The sequence below is a fragment of the Camponotus vicinus genome, unplaced genomic scaffold, assembly GCF_025532165.1.
Source record: "Camponotus vicinus isolate PSW18456_S1 unplaced genomic scaffold, iyCamVici1.0 SCAF_3, whole genome shotgun sequence".
NCBI classification, from domain to species: Eukaryota; Metazoa; Arthropoda; class Insecta; order Hymenoptera; family Formicidae; genus Camponotus; species Camponotus vicinus.
This window is the reverse complement of record NW_028141967.1, coordinates 12,466,604-12,490,234: the sequence shown is the minus strand read 5'-3', so window position 1 is coordinate 12,490,234 and position 23,631 is coordinate 12,466,604. Positions and strand designations below refer to the sequence as shown.

At 30.0% G+C, this 23,631-nt stretch overlaps 1 protein-coding gene and 1 long non-coding RNA gene across 7 annotated transcripts in view; one reads left to right on the top strand and one right to left on the bottom strand.

Annotated features, from left to right (window-relative positions):
- The window catches only part of LOC145968090 (uncharacterized), a 117,347-nt gene extending 94,460 nt beyond the window's left edge, over positions 1–22,887 (bottom strand). Inside the window, exons 1-9 of one of the 6 annotated variants that reach the window (XM_083093334.1) lie at positions 21,949–22,318; positions 21,028–21,183; positions 20,452–20,909; positions 19,474–19,720; positions 17,192–17,395; positions 16,862–17,108; positions 12,221–12,417; positions 9,586–9,748; positions 1,526–2,530 (exon numbers count right to left, since the gene is read on the bottom strand). In XM_083093334.1, coding sequence (XP_082949460.1) covers positions 9,611–9,748; positions 12,221–12,417; positions 16,862–17,108; positions 17,192–17,395; positions 19,474–19,720; positions 20,452–20,909; positions 21,028–21,183; positions 21,949–22,119 — 1,818 coding nt within the window. In that variant the 5' untranslated portion in view covers positions 22,120–22,318 and the 3' untranslated portion in view covers positions 1,526–2,530; positions 9,586–9,610. Of the gene's footprint in view, positions 1–1,525; positions 9,749–12,220; positions 12,418–15,035; positions 15,484–16,861; positions 17,109–17,191; positions 17,396–19,473; positions 19,721–20,451; positions 20,910–21,027; positions 21,184–21,719; positions 21,858–21,948; positions 22,327–22,534 lie in introns of those variants that run through there. The other 5 variants (XM_083093335.1, XM_083093336.1, XM_083093333.1 and 2 more) reach the window with 5 other exon arrangements.
- Positions 21,718–23,546, top strand: LOC145968092 (uncharacterized). The gene is made up of 3 exons (XR_014437663.1): positions 21,718–21,851; positions 22,240–22,344; positions 22,547–23,546. It is a non-coding gene; the product is annotated as an uncharacterized LOC145968092 (long non-coding RNA).
- The last annotated feature ends 85 nt before the right edge of the window (positions 23,547–23,631 follow it).

Here is a 23,631-nt window from a genome sequence, read left to right as displayed (position 1 = left end):
TATATATATATATATATATATATATATATATATATATATATATATACAGGGTGTGTCATTTTAAGTGATGCAGCTGAATATCTCTTAAAGTAAAAGAGATTGAGAAAAATGTTTCACACAATAGTTGTATGGTTTCGAGGGGGACATAAGACGGTGCCATTAGTTTGACCTTGAAGAGTCAGCTGAAGGTCACTTGAAGGTCACCTCCAACTTTGTAAATGGGACACCCTATATGCTTTTGCATATTCTTGTAGCTAATCTTGAAATTATTTCTTAATTTTACATAAACTGTAAAATATCTTGTAAAATATTCATTTTTCGATGATCTTAGCTTAATACTTTTATGTACAAAATAATGAGAGGAATCAATTGGTGTAAAGAAAACACATAATTGTTTCGAAAAAAAAAAAATGTAATTTGCAATTAACAATTAAATTTTTTTTCTTAAAAATAACTATATGTTTTCTTTACACCAATTGATTCCTCTCATTATTTTGTACATAAAAGTATTAAGGTAAGATAGTCGAAAAATGAATATTTTACAAGATATTTTACGGTTTATGTAAAATTAAGAAATGATTTCAAGTCTCATAACTCGGAAAGTACTTAATGAAAACTAACTTAATTATAGTGTTTTGGAAAGCTCTCGAGATGAGCTACAAAAATATGCAAAAGCATATAGGGTGTCCCATTTACAAAGTTGGAGGTGACCTTCACGTGACCTTCACGTGACCTTCAGCTGACTCTTCAAGGTCAAACTAATGGCACCGTCTTATATCCCCCTCGAAACCATACAACTATTGTCTGAAATTGACATTTTTCTCAATCTCTTTTACTTTAAGAGATATTCAGCTGTATCACTTAAAATGACACACCCTGTATACACATACATATATACATACATACATATCTATGTACACACACACACGCACACGCACACGCACACGCACACACACACACACACACACACACACACACACATATTCCAAAGTATTCTAATATTAACACTGTTCTTTTAAAATGAAAATTATTCTTAAGTCTCTTGGTCCCTTCTTTTTCACTGCAAAGAAGGCATTTACACATGAACCATACTGTGCATGGAAAGTTGTATGAAATGGACGATGGGTAAAAAATAACCGAATTTTAGCCGTGATGGAACTTTGATAATTAATATTAATAAATATTAATAAATAATTATTAATTTGGTCAGCGAACGACTCAGATTCTCGATTCCCAATCCAGCCACTCGCACCTCACATATTTTTCTAGTCTACAAATATTGTTTTCTAGCAATTATTTGTTGGGCTAAAAAATGTGTGAATACTCTCTTCACAGGATATGCGTCGATGCCATTGTCACGGATGGATTCTGTCGCTCGTTGACCGAATGGGCGTATAAACACGTTTGACCTTCTTCCACATACACCTCTATCTTTACTATCCCAAGAGGGGCGACGAGTGGCTAAGGCGGCAAAGTATTTGCCATATGAAGAATCTCAGGTTCAAGTCCCGATACAGCGTGAAAATTTTTCTGAGAATAATCGTCCCACCTCCCCTTCCTCTCCTTTATCTTATCTTTCTTTTTTTTGCCCACTTTCCCAATCTTGTTGTACTCCACTGATTTGAGAAATTTCATAATGATTTATATTGATTATTATACTCTCTAATATATATCAGATTATGACCAGAGTGATTAAACCCCTATTTAATAGGGTCAGCGCTGACCAATAAAATTGAAGAAAAAGAAGGTGGAACTTTTCTTAAGTAGATTTTCTTATAATTTTTGATATGCTGAATCACTATCATTAAATCAAAGTTAATTTTATGATATGATATGATATGATATGATGGGAAAATTGCAAAAGTCGCATTTAAAGTAGTAGTAAATTTTTAGAAATTTGTAGAAACAAACACTCAAGAATATATAACATCTTCTTATCCTTTCTTTTCTATTACTTTCCATCTCCCTATACTTTCATTTAACCTGTCATCACCTATTTTAATATCATCCAGTTGATACACGGGATAGTTCGAGCGGCGAAGCGCTTCTCTCGTATCATCTCAGTGCGTTCTCTTTTTATCCGATTTTAATATTTCGATTTCAATATCTCAATTATTATCATGAATTTTGCAAAATGGTAAAAAACCTTTTTGTTCCTTCTATCCGTTTTACCACCTCACGAGCGTTATTAAGAATGCTCTAACCTGTGGTTAGATCAGGTCTGACTACGGTGGTCTGACTAAGCTAGTCTGGATTTTTGTTAGAATGAGTGAGTTAGGTTAAATGAGAATAAAAGGAATGGGATGAGAAGTAGTAGAAAAGAAAAAGATAAAATATGTTGTATATATTTTTGAGTTTTTGTTTCTACAAATTTCTACAAATCTACTTTAAAGCGTTGCGATTTTCGCAACTCTTTCCCATCGTATCATAAAATTAACGTTTGATAATGATTCAGATTAAAAACTATAACAAAACATGCATAAAAAAAAGGTTTCATCGTCATGGCAAAAATCCGGTTATCCATCGTCCTCTGTAAATTTATATATAAAATATCGTATACAATTACAAGCCTCTTTTTCACTGGATTGAATAATATATACTGACAATAACCCCAATGACTTTAACAAAACCTTGGTATGTGTTATTCAAGTTATAATGCAATAATTTTTAAACGTTGGTTATTATTTAAAGATAATAACAAATCATTGGTTATTATTTAAAAATAATAACAAATAAAGATTGCTAATTAAAAGTTGTTACATGTATTTATCATTCAATAATGTACCTAAATCATGCACACGCGCATACATATACACATACAAATCATTGGAACCAAACTCGTTATTGTCAACATTTAAAAACTATAAAGAAATAAATGTATTGCAACAAAATTTAAGATTTTAATAATTTCGTATTTTAAGTATTTTTGTATATATTAGCAACAGAAAAATTCAGACCTCGATTTCTTTAAAATCAACGTTAAAATCAACATTCCAAGTCCAGAAGTCATTTAAACCTGTACCTTTATGAAAAAGAAAATATTTACTTAGTTTTTTATATGTCATTACTTGTTCTCAATATATCATATAATGATAAAAGTAGTTTTGATAAACAGATTTTAAAATATTTAAAGATAATATCAATTCGTTTTTTACAGTTTGCTGACTAATACATAATTTTTAATACATCAATTTTGATCACAAAATTTTTCAGTTTAAATTAGGACTTGATGAAATTGAATTTTATTCAATTTATTTTAATATAGAATAAAAAAAGAGAATATATCTTATTACTTATATTTGGAACGCTATTGTAGCATAAAATAAAACTAATTTATTTTGACATGTAATGCAAGAAAAAAATTTATCTTAATTTTTGCTTTTTAATATCATTCAATATGATTGCAGAGAGATCAAGAGTCTTAAGATTGGTTGTTGATTAGATATTGTAATGGAGATCTCTAATCTAGCAACATTTTCAAACTTATTTTTTCAATTTTTATTTAAATATTACTTACGAATTATATTTGTTTAAATATATTTGCGAATCAAGCGTGTAAAATTTTTTGCTCATAAATCTTAAGTTATTATAAACTTCAAGTTATTACTTCTCGAAATTTCCATTGAAAGCAAAAATGGATTAAAAAGATGAAAGAGAACGGATTAAAAAGATGGAAGAATTCGTATACCTAGTTGAAAAGAGTGGCGTTGTTACTAATGAAAAAATATTTGCTTATAAAGCTCCGTTGATAACGACTAAAGCTAAGCTAAAGTACTCCGCGGGCTGCTGCGAGCTGTTTTTGAAATCTTACGAGATAACTTTCCGAGGGTCTCCGCTAATATGAGAACGAAACTCGAGATAAAATAAATAAACATATATATATATAGTTTTATAATTTTGGAAAAAAAGAAGATACAGAAATATAGAAAGGAGAACGGGAGATAAAAATCCAGATCAGAAGAAAATAAGTAAGATAGACAAGAGAAATAAGAGAGAGAGGAGGGGTGGAACAAAAAAGGATTGCTAAATTTTTTGTGTACATATTTGACTATCCTATAAACTAAATCTATTTTTGGTAATGTTGTTTAAGATATACATGTTAAATATTACGATACCATAAGTATAGATTCACTGGCCATAGTATTATGCGCTATATAAGATCGCTTAATATCTGTTCTTTGACACGTTATCCTGTACAATCCTGAAAAGAAACTGCGGAGACCCCGGTCCCGACATTATGCTTTCATATTTCTCTATGCAGCGCGGATTCAAATTATAAAGAGAGAAATTAAAATCTACGTGACGTATGTCAGAAAATATAGTTAGGTATGTGAAGTGTATATATAACGATTTTCTTTAATTATTTAAACCATAGCCTCTACATTGTTAGAGTGTCTACTCAAATCTTGTAGATTCCTTGAAAACTTTTTGATTTTCCAAGATACTTTTGTTCAAAATTCAGATAAGGATAATATTTTGAAGATTTTTTATACAACTTTCTAAAATATACTGAAAAAAACTGAATAATAACTTTTGTAAGATAAACATTTTTCATATGCATAATATTTTCATTTCTTTATCATTGAAAATTATAATAAAAAAATATATACTGCAGATTCTACATATCAAGACATTGAATATATAAACATAGATATATAGGATGTTAAAAAAAGGGTCACATATTTTGAGAATAAATAGTATTGCTCACAAAACAAGAAAAAATCTAATTAATAAATTCTTATATTCTATAATTAATATTTTCGAAAATATAAATTCTCTTTTTATTTAAGTTCATTGTCCTTTTCTTAATGATAAGCAAAAGAGCATTTACTAGTTTTGTAGTTAATATTAGGAGATGTTCTATATGTCCCATTCATTGTCACGCATTCATTTTAAATCCTAGACGAACATGCTGAGATAGGACTGAATAAAAAATGCATGAATGGAAATCACATAGATCACAATTCCTATAATGCTGATTGCAAAACTAGTAAGTACTCTTTTGTTTACTGCATTGTAGACATGACACAATCAAGATGACACAATAAGAAAACGATAAAGAGCTCAAATAGAAAGGTAGTCTTCGAAGATATTGTCTTGTCTTTTCATTTGATAGATAAGCGGGTGAGTCTCGCTGCCATGGTTAGATATAGAGTAGAATATATTTTTGGAGTAGAGTATGTTCTTTCGGCAAGGAAAGAACAAAGAGAGAGCCGTACCGAGGCTCGATCCCGGGATCCGTGGCTAGTAGGCAAGCGTTTTGCCATCCAATCCACTCGTCGCTCCCTTTGAAGATATTAATTATAGAACCTATATTAATTAGACTTTTTTTGTTTTAATCAATACTACTTATCCTCAAAATATGCGACCTTTTTTAAATATCTTGTATATTTATAATAGATTTTAAATACATATTTCACAATTTGACTTATCGACGGATTACCGACTGCGTACAATATAAGAGTAAAATTCTTAAAGGAGGAATTTTTTTTTTAATTCGCTGATTCTCAATAACATTCCATGATAGAATTCTCTAATTTTCCAAGTACAAAAGAAATCCCTAACAATTACAGATTTGTTAATTTTTTCCAGGGAGTAGACACTCTTATGCAATTATTATTTTTATTTCACATATTTTGATAATTAAAGACTAAATTGAATTTCATTTCATTTATTATTTATTAATATCGAAAAATAAATTTATACTTATTATAGATGATTTGTAAGTATGTATACAGGAGGTAGATGTAAAATCTTACAGTTCTTATTACTGTATTACAGCAAAAACCTTTCCATCTTGATTCTAAACTGACTACGCAGCAGCACACAGTGGAGTCATAAGATATATCTTAAATTCGTTACTTTAACTGAGTAAACGTTAAATAAGTATTATTCTTTTAAGTTTTCTCATGTTTCTTGTTCATCATCGAAATATAAAATTGAAAGAAGGAAGAAGAGAGAGCGTGTAACTGAGTATCCATGATTAATAATGATAATGATAGTGATGATATATATATATATATATATATATATATATATATATATATATATGTATGTATGCTACGCTACGTATTTTTTTTATTGCTTCCAGAATCTTAGTTTATGATAATTACGTGCGAATACAGTCCGAGATTAAGTACATACAACAGTGTGCTTTTTCGAGAGAATGGAAATTTTAGAAATATAATATTAATCTCCTCTCTCGCGCAGTCTCGTTTCGATCGCATCTACAGGTCTCTAATTTAAGGCTTCACGAGTGCATGCTCTCAACAACAATGATGAGAGGAGGCACATCTTTGTAGCATTTTTTTAATACAACATTTTTCTCTTTGTTCAGGCCCCGAAGTGTTCTCTGCGTCAATTATTTTTATCATTTTTATTGTCAATGGCTTAATTTTTTCGTCATTAGACGAATCTGCTCAAATATGTTGCAAGTATGAAATGTAGAATCTTTCGCTAAGAAGAGTTTCTAAATCTTCCCTCGCAAAATGAAACATTGCCATGAAAATTTATAATATCGAACGGAGTGGCAGAATATGATCAACATAATTTATATTTAACATATTTCGCTTTGTATCTAATTAAACCAAAATTCATTTAGTAATTAATTTTGTTAATTACGTTTGTTATGTTTTGTCATCTAAAATCATTTCAAATTTTCTATATTCAAATTTTTATATATGAAAATGTAGAAAACGCGACACATAAGATGTACGCGCACACATACATTGAACAGTTACAATTTAACGTTATTTTGATTTTTCTAATCGCGCGATATAAGTTCCATTACAATTACTGAACTTGTATCAATGAATCGTAAAATACTTTCTTTTTATTTTTTTACAATTTTTTTAAGACATCTGTTTTTTCTGTCAAAGAAATATTTTCAATTTTTCTATTTAAATACGAGATGTGGCTATAAAGTAATTAGATTGTTCTTTTTGTATGTGAATGCCAACTATTTGTATAAAACTTGAAAAAAAAAACACGACACAAATGTATGTAATTTTTAAGTAGTGGAAGATTTGGGGATGGTTGCAAAGACGTGGAAGACACAATCGAGACGTCCGAAAACAACTTCTTGTCCAACTTGATTCAACTTCTTGATCCAACAATGGATCTTATCGAGAAAAAGTATTATGAACAAGTTACTGAAAATTGATACGAATGTGAAAATGTTAGCGGAAGAATTCAACGTCTTTAAAGACATGATTTGCAATCCTTTTACATAAGTGTATCTCTTTCGATGTCAAAAAAAATATATTTGAAATAAAATAAATTAATTTTACCATTATTTGTTGTTTGGATTTCATACGGTTTTGGTCTGATTACTTCATAGCCAAACTTCATGTATGTGCGTATGTATATATACAATGTGTTTAATAAAAATTGGATCAATTTGGATCTCACTTGCTAATCCTTTTTAATTAATATTTCAATAATTATTGCAAAAATTACAAAATGATAAAAGACTTTTCTGTTCAGTTTATTACGCTCTACCCACTCAAACGAACGTTATTCCAATTTTTATCAAACACCTATATATATGACTCATCGATAAAAGTGCATTAATTGTAATAATCTCAATCGTAATTAATAAAATTTGTCTAGGGAATTAAGGATAATTCCGTTTGACTTTCGTTAAAATATTTTTTGGAAATTGATGTGATTAAGTTTGAATAATATTTATTATTATTAAGTAAAATTGCATACGTTAAAGAAAATATAAATGTTTTTTCAATAATCCTGTTTCCATATTGCAGCTAAATTAAATTGTCATATCAAAAGTAGAAAACATTAATTTTTTTTCTTTTTGATCAAACTTGACATCAAAATAAATTTTCTTTACACATCATCACTTGTTTTCGACAGTATAGATTAATAAAATACTATGTCGAAAATTCTCCTTTCGACTTGTAAATTAAGAAATATAAGTTATAAATTTTGATCAACTGTCATAAATTTTATTATTTCATTAAAAATGCATGACATATTAAATTTAATTAATAAATTTATTATATGAAATCAATAAGTGCATTAACTGATACAAATAAAAAAAATAGTTGCTTTATTTTATTTATCCATTCTCTCTTTTTTTGTAAATTCTAGTGATGATATATACAAAAAAACTAATCTCGATATTTAATATAAAAAAATGTATGTAATTTCTAGCTTTTAACATCACAATTTAATATAATTACAATAAAGGAGAAGGAGAAGGCAAATAGTCTTAAGATTTAAAAAATTATTGTATTTCCAAATTTATTACTCGAAAACTATATATATATATATATACAGGGTGATTCTGAACAAACATTTGTCTTTAAAATATCAAATTCTTGAATGAATTCTAAGACGATTTTTCCGCAAAACTATAAAGGAAAATAGTTAACTAATTACGGAACGGGTATATGTGTGTGCGTACACATTCTCACACACACACTGATTGCTACACTCATCACGTATAGCAATCAGCTGATCGCGGCGAGCGCCCCACGTAATCGCCTATATCGCGCCGTCCCTGCCTACCTCTTGTTCCGTAATTAGTTAACTATTTTGCTTTATAGTTTAAAAACTAAGCTCCAGGCAAAATTTTGCAAGAGGAAAAATCGTCTTAGAATTCATTCAAGAATTTGATATTTTAAAGACAAATGTTTGTTCAGAATCACCCTGTATATATATATACATCGATATATATACCATACGATACCATATATATGTATATATGTATGTATGTATGCGTGTGTGTGTGTGTGTGTGTGTGTGTGTGTGTGTGTGTGTGTGTGTGTGTGTGTGTGTGTGTGTGTGTGTACTCTACAGTCACACACTCTTATAATGTTTGTAGTATGATACATACATACTATACATGATACATAACATACATGCTACGTAAATGGTATTTCGAGACTTGTTAATCCTGTTAAAATAAAAAATTCAAAGTTTATCATGCGCAATGTTTGAATTTTAAAAGAATTATCTTTTTTTAATTCAGAGCAACATGACTGAATGTCAAAAGCCATAACGATGTTGCAGGTATGCCATAAATACGACGTTGCCGTCGGCATCTCTGTAAGACCACCAATCGAAAAAGATACAAATATAAAACAAGTCGACGACGACGACAACGACGAGCACTTCCGAGCAGCACGATTGAATTCGCGGCACGTATATATTTATATGTACAACGAGTTTATGAGCATATAAAATTTTGTATAAAAATATTTTCTTGTATGTAGTGTTTTTATGTGTACTTGTGTTTTTATCTGTACTTGTCTGTGTACATGTGTATGTGTATTTGTACGTATGTCTCTCTCCCTCTTTCTCTGTGTATACGTGTGTGTATATATGTACATTTTGAATAATTAATACTGCGTAATTAATATCATCTCGTTCCATTATGCATGCTGTGTCACGGTATGAATCTGATGACGCTTTCGCGGAACATTCTCACAATCCCCAGTATAAATAATTTTTTGGGGCAAAAGTACTGGGAAAATTTGCCAGGATATGGACGTTCATTCGTGGTGTCCACAAAACGTCACCGAAACACGGCTATGCTGTTTTAGAAAATTTTCGTTATCATACCTAGATGATAAACCCAAGATCTTTCTTAGTGCGTCTCTTCTGAAAGTGAAGTCGACACCAGATTCAGAGGAACATCAGAAACGTTTTCCTCGTCGCCTTCATCCGTTTCTTCAGTATCCATAGAAAGATGTCGCTGTACACGCTCCTCAGCTTTCGCATGTTGCTACAATTATAGTAAAATCATATTTAATAACAATTCACAGCAAAAAATAAATCATAAAAATGAAAATTTAAAAGTTTTATAAATGTGTTGGATAAATTTTATTACCCATTATAAACACTGTTTATTGCAGGAATGTAATGTAGAAATAACAAACAATATGTAATAATGTAAATTATGCTATTAACATAAAATCTAAAGTATATCTCTTTTTTGTTTAATTTCTAATACTATTCCAACAAGGAATTCAAAATATAAAACAGATTATTTGAAATTAGTAAATAAAAAATAGTTCATTTATTGTCTATTTGAAACAAAAAAATCGAAATTTGTATAAATTCTATAAATCAAATCCTGAATTTTATAAATTAAATACATATAATTTACTTTATTTATTAGTTAGCAATTTTATGATCAATATTCTATAAGAATTAATTCTATATTCTAGACATAATATAGCTACGATATAAAAATGATATGTAACATATATTATACATCTTATATTTGAATGAGAATGAATGAGAAATTATAGTAACTTCGGTAATATTTATGTATGTATATAGTATATAGTAATTTCGGTATGTATATAGTAACTTCGGTAATATTTATGTATATTATCTATAACAATTTATTTTATGGCTTTCATATAACAGTATTTATTGGTAGCTTGTGTTTACTGGGTAACTTTCTCTAAAAGCGTTTTAAATATACACTCACCCGCAAAAAAAACGGGCCACTAAATTTTAACACAATTTTTTCACATTTTTAAATAGCAATAAATCAGCAAAAAATCATCGTATCGAGATGAAACAAAGCTCAAATTAAAGCTTGAACATTTCTTTTAAAAACCAAGAAAACCAAATTTGAATTACAAAAAATTTTTTATAAAATGGCGGACGTTGAAGATAGCCTTCGAAAAATGGGAAACAAATTTTTTTTTTAAACTGTTGCGTTGCTCAGGAGAATCTACACGCTAATACACAAATGTATTAGTTTTGAAGCTCATTTATTTCCTAACAAATCCATATTTTGAACAATTTTCTACGACCTTTTTTAATAAAGTTATACCGTTTTGAAGAAAATGTTGCAAAATTGGACTTTTCTTGTAAAATCTGCAATTCAACAATAAATTATCGAGAAAAACTTTTTCAATAAAAGAAATTAAAGTGTAACTCGACCCAAGATGCTCCATATGGTTGGATTTAAATCTTGTGTGAGTGCGTGCGTGTACATATGCATATGCGTGTATCCTGCTCTTGGCATTATCCAGGGTCAACGACGTGGACGTGGCAGGAATCTGATCCCATGTGTGTGTCTGTGTTCGTGTGTGTGTGTCTGTGTTCGTGTGTGTGTGTCTGTGTTCGTGTGTGTGTCTGTGTTCGTGTGTGTGTGTGTGTGTGTGTGTGTGTGTGTGTGTGTGTGTGTGTGCGTGCGTGCGTGCGTGCGTGCGTGCGTGCGTGCGTGCGTGCGTGCGTGCGTGCGTGCGTGCGTGCGTGTGTGCGTGCGTGCGTGCGTGCGTGCGTGCGTGCGTGCGTGCGTGCGTGTGTTTAATAATGCGTATTGCGTCCTTTCGCATTTATCAATTCTTCAATTTGTTGGAGCATACTGTTAATCAAATTTCTTCCTGTTTTAAATTGTTCGATTCGTCTTGCAAAGCGTTGCGGTGAAAAGGCCCATTTGCAACATTTTCTTTAAAACGGTGTAACTTTATTAAAAAAGGTCGTAGAAAATTGTTCAAAATATGGATTTGTTAGGAAATAAATGAGCTTCAAAACTCATACATTTGTGTATTAGCGTGTAGATTCTCCTGAGCAACGCAACAGTTGAAAAAAAAATTTGTTTCCCATTTTTCGAAGGTTATCTTCAACGTCCGCCATTTTATAAAACATTTTTTGTAATTCAAATTTGGTTTTCTTGGTTTTTAAGAGAAATGTTCAAGCTTTAATTTGAGCTTTGTTTCATCTCGATACGATGATTATACGCTGATTTATCGCTATTTGAAAATGTGAAAAAATTGTGTTAAAATTTAGTGGCCCGCTTTTTTTGCGGGTGAGTGTATATACAGGGTGTATTTGAAATGATGCACTAAACTTTAGGAGCGTATTCTAGAGGTCAAAATAAGACTTTTTTATCTTATGAACATGGGTCCGCAAATGAACCCCCCTCCGAGCTAAAATTCGAAAATGTATGAAATTGACCAAACACCCGCAACGCAAATTTATTTCTCTCTCAAGAGAGGGTGATAGGTAACGTCAAAACCTTTTTTTTTTCTGAAATACAGCCAATTTTTAATTTCTTCCCCAAACTTTAGGGGCCTCTAGCTCGGAGGGGGTTCATTTGCGGACCCATGTTCATAAGAAAAAAAAAATCTTATTTTGACCTCTAGGATACGCTCCTAAAGTTTAGTGCATCATTTCAGATACACCCTGTATATAAAATCTTTTGTCTATTCAAGTGTAAGAGACAATAGCTTACGTGAATCATATAACTAGACAAAGGTATAGAGTAAGTGGCAGGCGGAGGCGGATGACCACTGGATATTCGTGCGGGTGTCAGCGCTGCCATCATCAAATGAGGCTGAATTTGTCGTCGAAGAGCCGCCAACATGTCCGCACTCTCGGCATCCATTTGTTCCGTTGTCGATTGAGATGCTAAGACTGCGTCTCCTTTTTCTGACAAGGTTATTAATTTTTTTAGGATAAATTTTCATTCTATATTGAAATGTAATTAGAGAAGTCGGTATATATTTTAAGAAAATTATTATATATTAATTTTCCATTGAACATATATATGTATATATACAGGGTGTCCCATTTTAAAAAACGCACCTCGATAATTCTTCAACGAAGCATTTTCAGCAAAAATGTTTCAGACAAAAGTTGTATGGTTTCAAGGGAGACATAAGATGGTGTCATTAATTTGACCTTGAATAGTTACTTGAAGGTCACGTGAAGGTCACCTTCAATTTTTTAAATGAAACCGCCTATTTTTTTATTACATATTCTTGTAGCTTATCTCGAGAGCTTTCCAAAACACTATAATTAAGTTAGTTTTCATTAAGTACTTTCCGAGTTATGAGGCTTGAAATCATTTCTTAATTTTACATAAACCGTAAAATATCTTGTAAAATATTCATTTTTCGATTATCTTAGCTTAATACTTTTATGTACAAAATAATGAGAGGAATCAATTAGTGTAAAGAAAACACATAGTTGTTTCGAAGAAAAAATATGTAATTTGCAATTAAAAATTACATATTTTTTCTTAAAAATAACTATTTGTTTTCTTTACACCAATTGATTTCTCTCATTATTTTGTACATAAAAGTATTATGGTAAGGTAATCGAAAAATGAATATTTTACAAGATATTTTACGGTTTATGTAAAATTAAGAAATGATTTCAAGCCTCATAACTCGGAAAGTACTTAATGAAAACTAACTTAATTATAGTGTTTTGGAAAGCTTTCGAGATGAGCTGCAAGAATATGTAATAAAAAATAGGGGGTTCCATTTAAAAAAATTAAGTTGATCTTGAAATCTCCTTAATGCCTTCATCTATAAAAATATCGTTTATACCATACGATGTCCCCCTCTGTGTCAAACATCTTTTGGTATAAAAATTTTGTCATAGCTCTTCAACTTTATAATATTCACATCGGTCACTTTATATGAATCACCCTGTATATAAGTGAGTGAATATTTAACTATTATAAAATTATTTGCAATTAATGTGTTTTTTTTTTTTGGCACTGACAATGGAATATGCATAGAATAAAAACGGCAGATTCTACATTCTATTCTTATTGGAACAGTAATTGCAATAAATTGATCTGAAATTTAGCTTCATTTAATGTAATTTTCAAAATTGGACACAACGTGCTAGTCAATTAATGCGATAAATTCATATTTTAAGAAGAACTGAACAATATATTAATGAACAGTAATATCCTTTAGTAATGATAAAGTAAACCTTTTAATTAGAAAAAAATATTCATAGAACATGTATATTTTCAGATAAAGACTAGGGCCAAGATGCTTCCCAATTTTTTTGCTACTCAATTTGATGATCGAAATGGATATCAGAAGAAAGCATTCATTGAGCTGATTACAATGATATAAAGGAAAGACCGTCGTTATTTTCTAAAAGAAGAGCTTGAAAAACATGTTTTGCTATCTTTTTTGAGATTGAAAGAAGAAAGAGAAACAATGTTTCTTTAATTAGGAAAGTGTGGAAAATATTTTAGAACCTGTATAATGAACGTTTTTGAAATGTCTGCAAAATAGCTATGTTTAAGAGGTCTAATGAGAGATGTAAAGTTTTAAAACACGCATTATATTTCCATTTGAATCCAATGAATTCTAAAAACCACAAAATTGTATAGGAATACCGTACATATAACACGAGCGCGTGCACTTAGCTTAACCCAGAGACAACGAACGAGAACGTAGCAGTCTTCATTTTTTAATTTTTTTTTATTTTTATATTTTTTAATATTTTTTAAGTATTTTTTATATATACATATATATGTATATATCATATTTTAACATCTACCTTATTTATTTCTTTTTCTTCCAAGACTAGTATAAACGTAATTATTGGTCACATATATGACTACAAAATAAGAAAACGAATTATCGGTTGCTACTTTCATGTCGCAACAATTCTATGATATTTTGGATTTGCTGTACATCAATCAACATATGATACATTTACCTGCAGAATATTTAAATGATTATTTTGAAGATGATCACACGCACATGCACACGCACGCACACGCACGCGTACGCACGCACGCACACACACACACACACACACGATGGTTTTGAATCAGAATCCGAAGATTAAACCTTCTAATCTTTTAAAATTATATATTTTTTGATAAATAGTTAACATAATAAGAAAATAAAAAAGAAATAATGATAGATATTGAAATATGATTGCACATATATAAAAAAACATAAAAAATATATTTAAAAAATATAAAAAAAATATTTTAAAAAATATAAAATATGAATAACAAAAGAATGAAGGAAATGACCATGTCCCTGTCAGTGATGCCAGAATGGATACGCTGGCAACAACAAATTATTTCACATAGAGTATAACTCGACGTTCCTCGACGCCCCTCGACCCTCGACTGTTCCACAGGAACGCCGAGCTATACTCTATGCGAAATAATTTGCATCACTGGCAGTGATGCCAGAATGGATACGCTGGCAACAACAAATTATTTCACATAGAGTATAGCTCGACGTTCCTCGACGCCCCTCGACCCTCGACTGTTCCACAGGAATGCCGAGCTATACTCTATGCGAAATAATTTGCTGTTGCCAGCGTATCCATTCTGGCATCACTGATCACTGGTCCTTGTTCGTTACCTCTAGGTTAGGCTAAGCGATGGTGCATGCGTTCGTGTTACATGAACAGCATTCCCATACAATTTCGCGGTATAGAAAATTCATTAAATGGAAATATAGTGCGTGTTTTAAAACTTTACACCTTTTATTAAACTGCTCAGACACAGTTAAATATTATATCTTTTAGTAAATATATCCTTTTTTTTTCAACCTCAAATAAGGTAGCAAAACATGTTTTACAGATTTCCCTCTTAGACAGAAAATAGCAACTTTTAGACAGTTCCTCCTTTTAACTTGAGGAAAACTTCCTTCTGATATCCATTTCGACAAATCGAGTAGCAAAAAATTAGGGCGTATTGATTATTTGGCCGCACTCTTTCTAAAAAACATAATATGTCAGTAAGAGTGATAAAGTAAATTGAAAGTAGAAATATATATATTGTGCATTCCTACGTTTCTTATGACAGTTAAAATATTAATTTTAATTGTTATAATGATCATACGGGCTTTTTACATTTAATTTTTTTTACTTTTCATTAATCTTATCAATTCTATTCATACATATACTTTTACAAATTTCTCTAAAAAATATACATACCCCCTCCGACACACAAAAAGTTTATTTAAAAATTTTTCAACTTATTTATTTTATAACTAATTTTTGTAAAAAATGCTAAAAGAAATCAATTTTGTTTTTAAGGCAAATATGCTTTAAATCAACAGTGCCGCTTCATTCTCTTTGTCGAGGTAGCTACCCTATTAAAAATCTTAACTAGCAATAGAAATCAAGTGGCATATCATTTTAAAGATCTTTTGATTCTTTTTAAAATCGTTTTTTTTTTTTAAATTTAAGTAAATATTTTCCGAAAAATAACACTTGGAAGTTTTAGATATAAAAAAATTTTGAATATACATATAACCGAGTACATTTATTTTATAGTTTCTTTTATGGTAGGAAATGTAAATCTAAAATGTTTTTTATTATTTATTAAATAGTAAAAAAAAATTTTCAATCTAAACGAACATTTTAGAAAATATCTGGAATAGTTTTACGTTTATTATTCATATCTTCTAATAAAATTTTATAAACAACACATATATAGTCATATATTGCATCTATTAAAAAGATAACAATTTTATATAATAATTATTTTTATAATAATAAAAATGATAATAATTTAAGATAATTTATAATTAAGGAATTAAAAAATAAGTTTTATAAACAATGAAATATATAAATTATATAAATAAAATATAAATAAATAAAAATTAAAACAACACTTCTTTATATAACTTTTTAAACAACGCGAAGCTTTTCTCTCTGTAATCTCTTTATCTTTATATTCCTTTAAAAAAATATTTTTTTTAATCTTTAATGTTCTACGAGTATTATATGAAAATATCGAGCTGAAATTTCTGAAATAATGATATGATTTCTGTGAATCAAGTAAACGCATTCGTTCCTGCATTTATTACTCGTAGCTAATATGACAAATTAAGATTTCCGTATTATATTATTTATTTAATTATTATGAACATTATTATGAACATTAATTCATATTTTTAACTGCCATGATAATATAATTTAATTTACGTTAAATATAGCTTATAGCCAGCTAAAGAAGCAATCAATCTATTGCAATAAGACATATTTCAATAAATAGAGTATTTTCTGTTACCATTCTTATCACAAGAAAGGTCTTCTGGAGATAAAATTAAATAAAATTTAAAAATAAATAAATCAATAAGTTTCTTACTTCTGTGTCTCGTAGGTTTCTCGCCTTTGGGTCTACGTCTGCGCGTATGTATAGTATCTCTTCGCATAGTAACCGGGCGATTAACACCATGAAGTTTGTAATATAGCCCGCAAGCATTGCACACCATCTCACCCTTCATATTTCTTCTCCAAATCGTTGTTGTCATGGTGCCGCAATTTGTGCAAGACATGTCGACCTTTTTTGCAATATTTCCACTTTGCTGATCGAATTGTTTCTGATCATCCATCTAAAATATTGAATCAGTGATATTTTATCATGCGCAATTTACGAACATCTTAAGAGCACCAGATTTATCGCACGAAGAAATACCTTTCCTTTCATCTTGTTCGACCATGTGGTAAAATCATGAGCCTGCTCTTCATTGTTGGATTCATAATGATAATTGGCAACAACGTCTGGACTTGCTGGAGCCTTACTGGGATAGCTTTGCTTTCTGCGACCTTTTGTCGCTGTCGTAATTTCCTTACGACCGATGCTGGCAGGGCTAGGTGGATTACTATCTATCGAGGCACTCTATACAAAGAAACTGGACGTCATTTACGTTTTATTATTTTCAAATTTTTTCAAAAAGGATTTTCAAATTTTTATAAGTAATCTATTTGTAATAGTTGATCCATAATATGTAAGATTTCAGTCCACATAAGAGAATCAAACATATATATTTTGCATTAAGTAAGATCAATTTTATAATAAAATTTGAATATCAGAAACAAAATTCCCTGAAATTATATTTTAATAGTATCGAATTTCGATCCAGCATTATTAAATAAGATCATTAAACAAGATTAGTACAAGATTATACAAGATATATTGCTTATATACATTGAATATAAAGAAAATGCTGTATAAATATAAAGTAAGAAAGTCACTTAAAATTGTCTAATTTGGCAATACAAAATTTGAAAAGATTCAATAAATTAGCACTGATGTTACCTACTTACTCATTTTCTATATAAATACTACTCTGTTAATAATAGAGATAATAATTAGAGGGTGCCTATTCAAATTTTATAAAAAAATTCCACGATCTTTCTGGTAGTTTTGTTCAAAATTCCAGGTAAATAAAATATTTTAAAGATTTTTTAGTGAAGCTTTTAAAAAGAAATAAATTTTTTTATTGTACACACACACACACACGTTTTCTAATGTCTTTCACTTATACAAAGGAAAAACATAGAGCCACATAAACTTCAAGTGTTAGCTGTGCAAATGTACTGAAAAAAATTGAATAGTTTTCGTAAAATGAATGTTTTTTATTTGCATAACATTTTCAATTTTTTATCATTAAAAATTATAATAAAGAATATGTATTGCATATTCAACATTTTGTGAAGACATTAAATATATAAACAACGATATATATACATAATTCACAACTTGGCTTATCCACAGATTATCGATTTATAATATAGAATTTATAACATAGAAGCAAAATTATATATATTAAAGAATTTTTTTAAATTTCTTTTTTTCAAATTCTATAAGAATTCTCTAATTTTTCCAGGTATGAAATAAGTCTCTGAGAATCTCAGAATTTCTATGAATTTCTAGAGAGTTGACACCTTGAATTAATTATTTAAAATTCTATATTAATGGCAAGCGAAAATAATGTCATAATTCAGATAATAAATTGATAAAAATAATAAAATGTATAAAAATGTAAACATATAATCAAGAAATATTTAATTAAAGTAAATCTATGTAAAGGCATTATTAATAAAATTTCTAAAAACAATTTTTTTTTAATATAAAAACATTTTAAGAGGAAATAAATATTTCAGTAAATGATGAATTTATGCCTTTCTATTACCAAAACAATTATTTTTAAAAAAATATATAGGTATTTCTCATATTTACACTTGATCTATTATAGAGACAATACTAGAAAAAAAAAACACAAATTACAATAAAACACGAATTTACAATTCCCAGATCTTGCAGATCTATTTCAGAATAAGCATATATTTTGCAAAGTATTTCAAAAATATATTGTTGAAATATTAAAATTTAATAATTAATAAATTAATAAAAAAGAGAGAATATTTCTTTTCTATATATTTTTACTTTTACTGTAATGCCAATATAATATTTTTTTAAATATTTTTTATAAGTTTAATTTATGTAAAAAATTCGTTATTTTATATACTCAATGTAATTATTTAAGAAAAAATCTATAAAAACATTAAAACCGAATGAAAAAGAATTTAAACATATATAACATTTATTTTATATTTTTCCTACACATTGTATTTCGATTAAAAGAAAAAAAGTTCTAAAGAAATTTCCGGTTTATCTATTATCTTCATAAAGAATTCTACCTGGAAGTGAATATGTTTTGAATAGTCCTAAAAGATATTTTCAATGGTCCATCCAATGGCCTGAGGTTACCCTGTCTCATACCTGCGGATTTTTTCTCTCTATTTACTAGACAGATGTTCGCATTTCGCAAGATATGTATATCGAAAAAAATGTTTTGTGTCTATTTAGAAGATAAGCACGCACGAACGAATCCAAGAATTTGCAAATTTCCTTTTTTACTGTTCTTACAAAATTTTTTTAAATTTTTAAAATCAAGACCAAATCTGACTTACCTTATTTTCTAAAGTTGCTATATTCGTACGATTACCGAGCACAGGGAAATCAGTTAACGTACGTTCAATAGTTGTCCCCTGGGTATCTCTATAGAATTTGATTTGCGGAGATATTTTATCTGAATCAACGGCGGTAATACCAATCTGCCTGTTGTTAATCAAAGAGCGCAGCAGATTTGTAGCTTCGCCGGTAAATCCATTGTTTAACTTATCACCATTTGTTCGCGTGATTTCCAAACTTCTATTACTGCATTAACAAATACAAATAAACAAATAACACATATAATTTTATAATTTTATCTTTTACTTATAAGTTATGACATCTCATTAGCACAATTTATGATATCCAATTGTAAACAAAATAAACAGAATAGCAAATTAGTACAATACGAAATGCCTGCTTGATAAATATATAATCACTTTAAGAATATTTCATTATAATTTTTACTGAATTTTACAATGTAACTTGCAAACAAAAATTAGATTCAAAATTTAAATAACTAGATCAATACAAACTCTCAATATAAACAAAAGTAAATTTATTAGAAATAGTAATAATCATACAACCTATTTTGGTATATATTATATAGAAACTACTAAAATTAAACATTTTACTAGTTTATATTTAAATAATTTAATTCGTTATTTCACACATATAATAATATAAGAATATGAAGTATGATATATGATATATAAGAAATGAAATATGATATATGATATAAGAATATGAAATATGAATTATGATATGTACATAATGCAGAGCATTAAAAATATAATAATGATATATATTAATGACTTAGTATCTTTATAACGTTTTTTATAACTTTATAATTTTTTTAAATTATTAAATTAAATTAAGCCATTAAATTCTGAAGATTAAATATAAAATATTTTACTTATAAAGTTGCACATATACATTGCATTCTTACAGAATCCAGTTAATTAAACAAAATTTGCTAAATAAACAAATTTACTTACTTGGCTAAAGCTTGCCAGAGCTTTGTCGTTTCATGGTCAATATTACTATCAGAACAATTGCTCTCTGGAGTATCCATTCTATTAACTGGACTACAATTTGCTGTGTTGGATTCAGAGCCTTCATAATTGTCCTCAACTTTAATTTTCTTGTTAACAGTCATGTCATAACCATTTTCTTCACTTTCAATTTCTTGTTCGTCACGATCCTCAATTTCTAGTCGTTCAGGATCGGAGCTATTAGAACATGTATCATCTTCTGGTTCACACTTAATATTATCATGTTCTGGCATATCACTGTTTTGTAACTGTAGATGATGCGTTAGAGTTTGAGGTATTATGTTTTGATTAATGCTGGCCGGCTCGGAGTTAGACTCCTCATTGAATAATGTCCTATTCAACTCGAGGAACGATTGTAGTGGGCTTTCGCCTGCTACTTTGGCAGTGGAGAGAGTCTCTTTCTAAACCAAAAAGAATAAGATATGAACATTAACTTTCTTTTTTTTTAACTTTTATTTTAACATAGATTTGATTTGCATTTTTAAAACAATATATAATTTGTAACTTAGTTCCAAATACCTGCTCATCAAGAGATGACAATTGCTTGGCATAATCCAGGTACTGTTTAAGTATAATATCAGACTTTTGCGACACTTCTCGAAAGTTGTGTAGTACGTCCAATTTATATACACACCGATGGCAGATAATCGATGGCAAGGTATCACCATCTTTTACCTTGTCAAAAAAAATATATTATATATATGTTAAATATTATATATTACATATATATATATATATATATATATATATAGACTTCTATTATATTTTAGAAAAATGTATTAATTGTAATGTGCAATTCAATTAATTTCTATAATAAAATTTTTTTATAGTAAACTATTTATAGATATTTTATTTTACAGTTAAGTAAAATATAATTGGGTAAAAATTAATGTAAAATCTCTTCAATTTAGGCAATTTAGGACATGAAAGGAATCTGATTGGGCAAATGTTTGTACAGTAATGTTTGTAAGTTTCTACTAAACAAGATATTGAAAGGAAAATATATTTTCAATATAATGAATCTTTAGTTTTCGCTTATATAAGACTTTCAAATTTTTCATACATATATACACACACATGCGCGCGCGCACGATATAATTATATATAAATTATACATATAAAGAGGACATGATATACAATTTATATGTATATACATATATATATATATATATATGTATGTATATTTACATATACAATAAGACTTTAAGAACCATGTGTGTGCTTTTGTTCCTCGATGAATTAATATCTTTAACAAGTTAGAAAGATATTAAGAGAATGAGTTATTGCAGTGACGTGACAACGAAATTCGCATGTGAAACATGATAACAGGACACCCAAATAAGGTGCCGTTGCGTCCCCCCCCCCCCCCCCCTTCGACGACTCCGACTCGAGTTCCACTTCTCGTTCGCGCGCAGGGCTTATCACTGCCATTTTAAATACCGTTGCTCTCAGCTTGTCGGCGCTTATCTCGCGAATACATCTCTTGCCAAACTTTCTCCCGTAGCGCGCACACGCACACACCACATACGCATGCATCGCATACGCACGCATGCACATGTGCGCACGTACATACACATATAAAAAAAAAAATATATATATATATATACACATCGATGTGATATAAGTTTGTTCGCATTACTCGCACTTTCTACGCCAATCTTTCTCAATCGTTTTCTCTCTCTTTAACATTCAAATATATATTTGTCTTGATTTAAATGCAGAAATTTTTAGGGAGTGCAAGCAGCACGACAGACCTCATGGATGCGAGTGGGATCGCGAATGCAAAGACGTACAGACTAAAGAGAGACAGAAAGGAGCAGCACTCGCAATTATAGAGTAAGTGAATGAGTGAGTGAGTGGACGAGTGTACGTGTACGTGTGTGTGTGTGGAAGAGAGAGAGAGAAAGAGAAAACGACGGAAACGACAGAGACAGAGAGACGCATCGCGCGAATGACGAGTCTCTCTCTCCCCTTCACCCCTGGCTCCTCGAGAAAAGAATTGAACTGAATTATTAATCGTGCTCACCGTGATTGACAGGCACGCTGATATTTTCTCAGCGAAACTCCGCTGAATGCCTTCCTCCTCGAATATGGAACACTTGACACCGTCCGGGGATAAACAAAGGCGACACAGCTCGTAGAACTTCTGCGGTATATCGAACATAATTGCGAGCTACTCCGGCTTGCCTGAGGCTCACGTAAAGTGCGAGTCATCAAGGGATGATGTGCTCCTTCTAATCAGCGGCCGATGTGCTATCCTTCTCCACTGCCACTAATATTATACTCGTGTCGAGCGATCTGAAAATGGGTTTACGCGGATCACTTATCACAGCCACCGCTGCGGTTCATTGTCAGCGGCACAGTACACGCATTGTCATGTATCACGTAATACGAAGACAGCGAGTCTCGTGGAAAATGCTAGAGTGAAGTGGAGACTCCATAGGCTATATATTATACTAGATTGTTAACAGTGACGTTATTGGTTGAAGCTAGAGCAGCCATTTATAATTGGGCAGGATATATACGGAGTGTTTCATTTCAATTGATCATCTCAAATATCTCTTAAATGATTCATTTTCGTAGAAAATATTTCAGACAAAAATTGTAAGATTTTGAGGAAGAAAAAAAATTAGATTGGCCGCATTTAGCAGACTCAACAGTTGAGCAACATTATTAGATTTTCCGATGTAATTCGACGCTGATTGGTCGGATCTGAAAGAAGAAATCAATCATGTTCGATTGCTACTTAGACCGGAATTCATAGTCCGATCTTATATTCAAGATTGTCTTAAGTCTGGTCTTAGGTCGTCTTAAGTAGAGATACTATAATGCGTCGTCTACAATGAGATTTTAAGGAGACTTAAGCCCCTTGCACAATGCTAGGCAACAGGCAATAAGAACAGTAATAGTATCTATTCTCTGCTCCTATTGGCGAATATTTTCTGTTCCGCGTATTTATTGGTGAATAGTTTCTATTCCTTATTTCTATTGCCTGTTGCCTAGCATTGTGCAAGGGGCTTTAAGGCGTAAGATTTAAGGCCGGTATTCATAGTCCGTTCTTATATTTAAGATCGTCTTAAGAACCCATTCAACCAATCAATGACCGCATTGCAGCTATTTGAT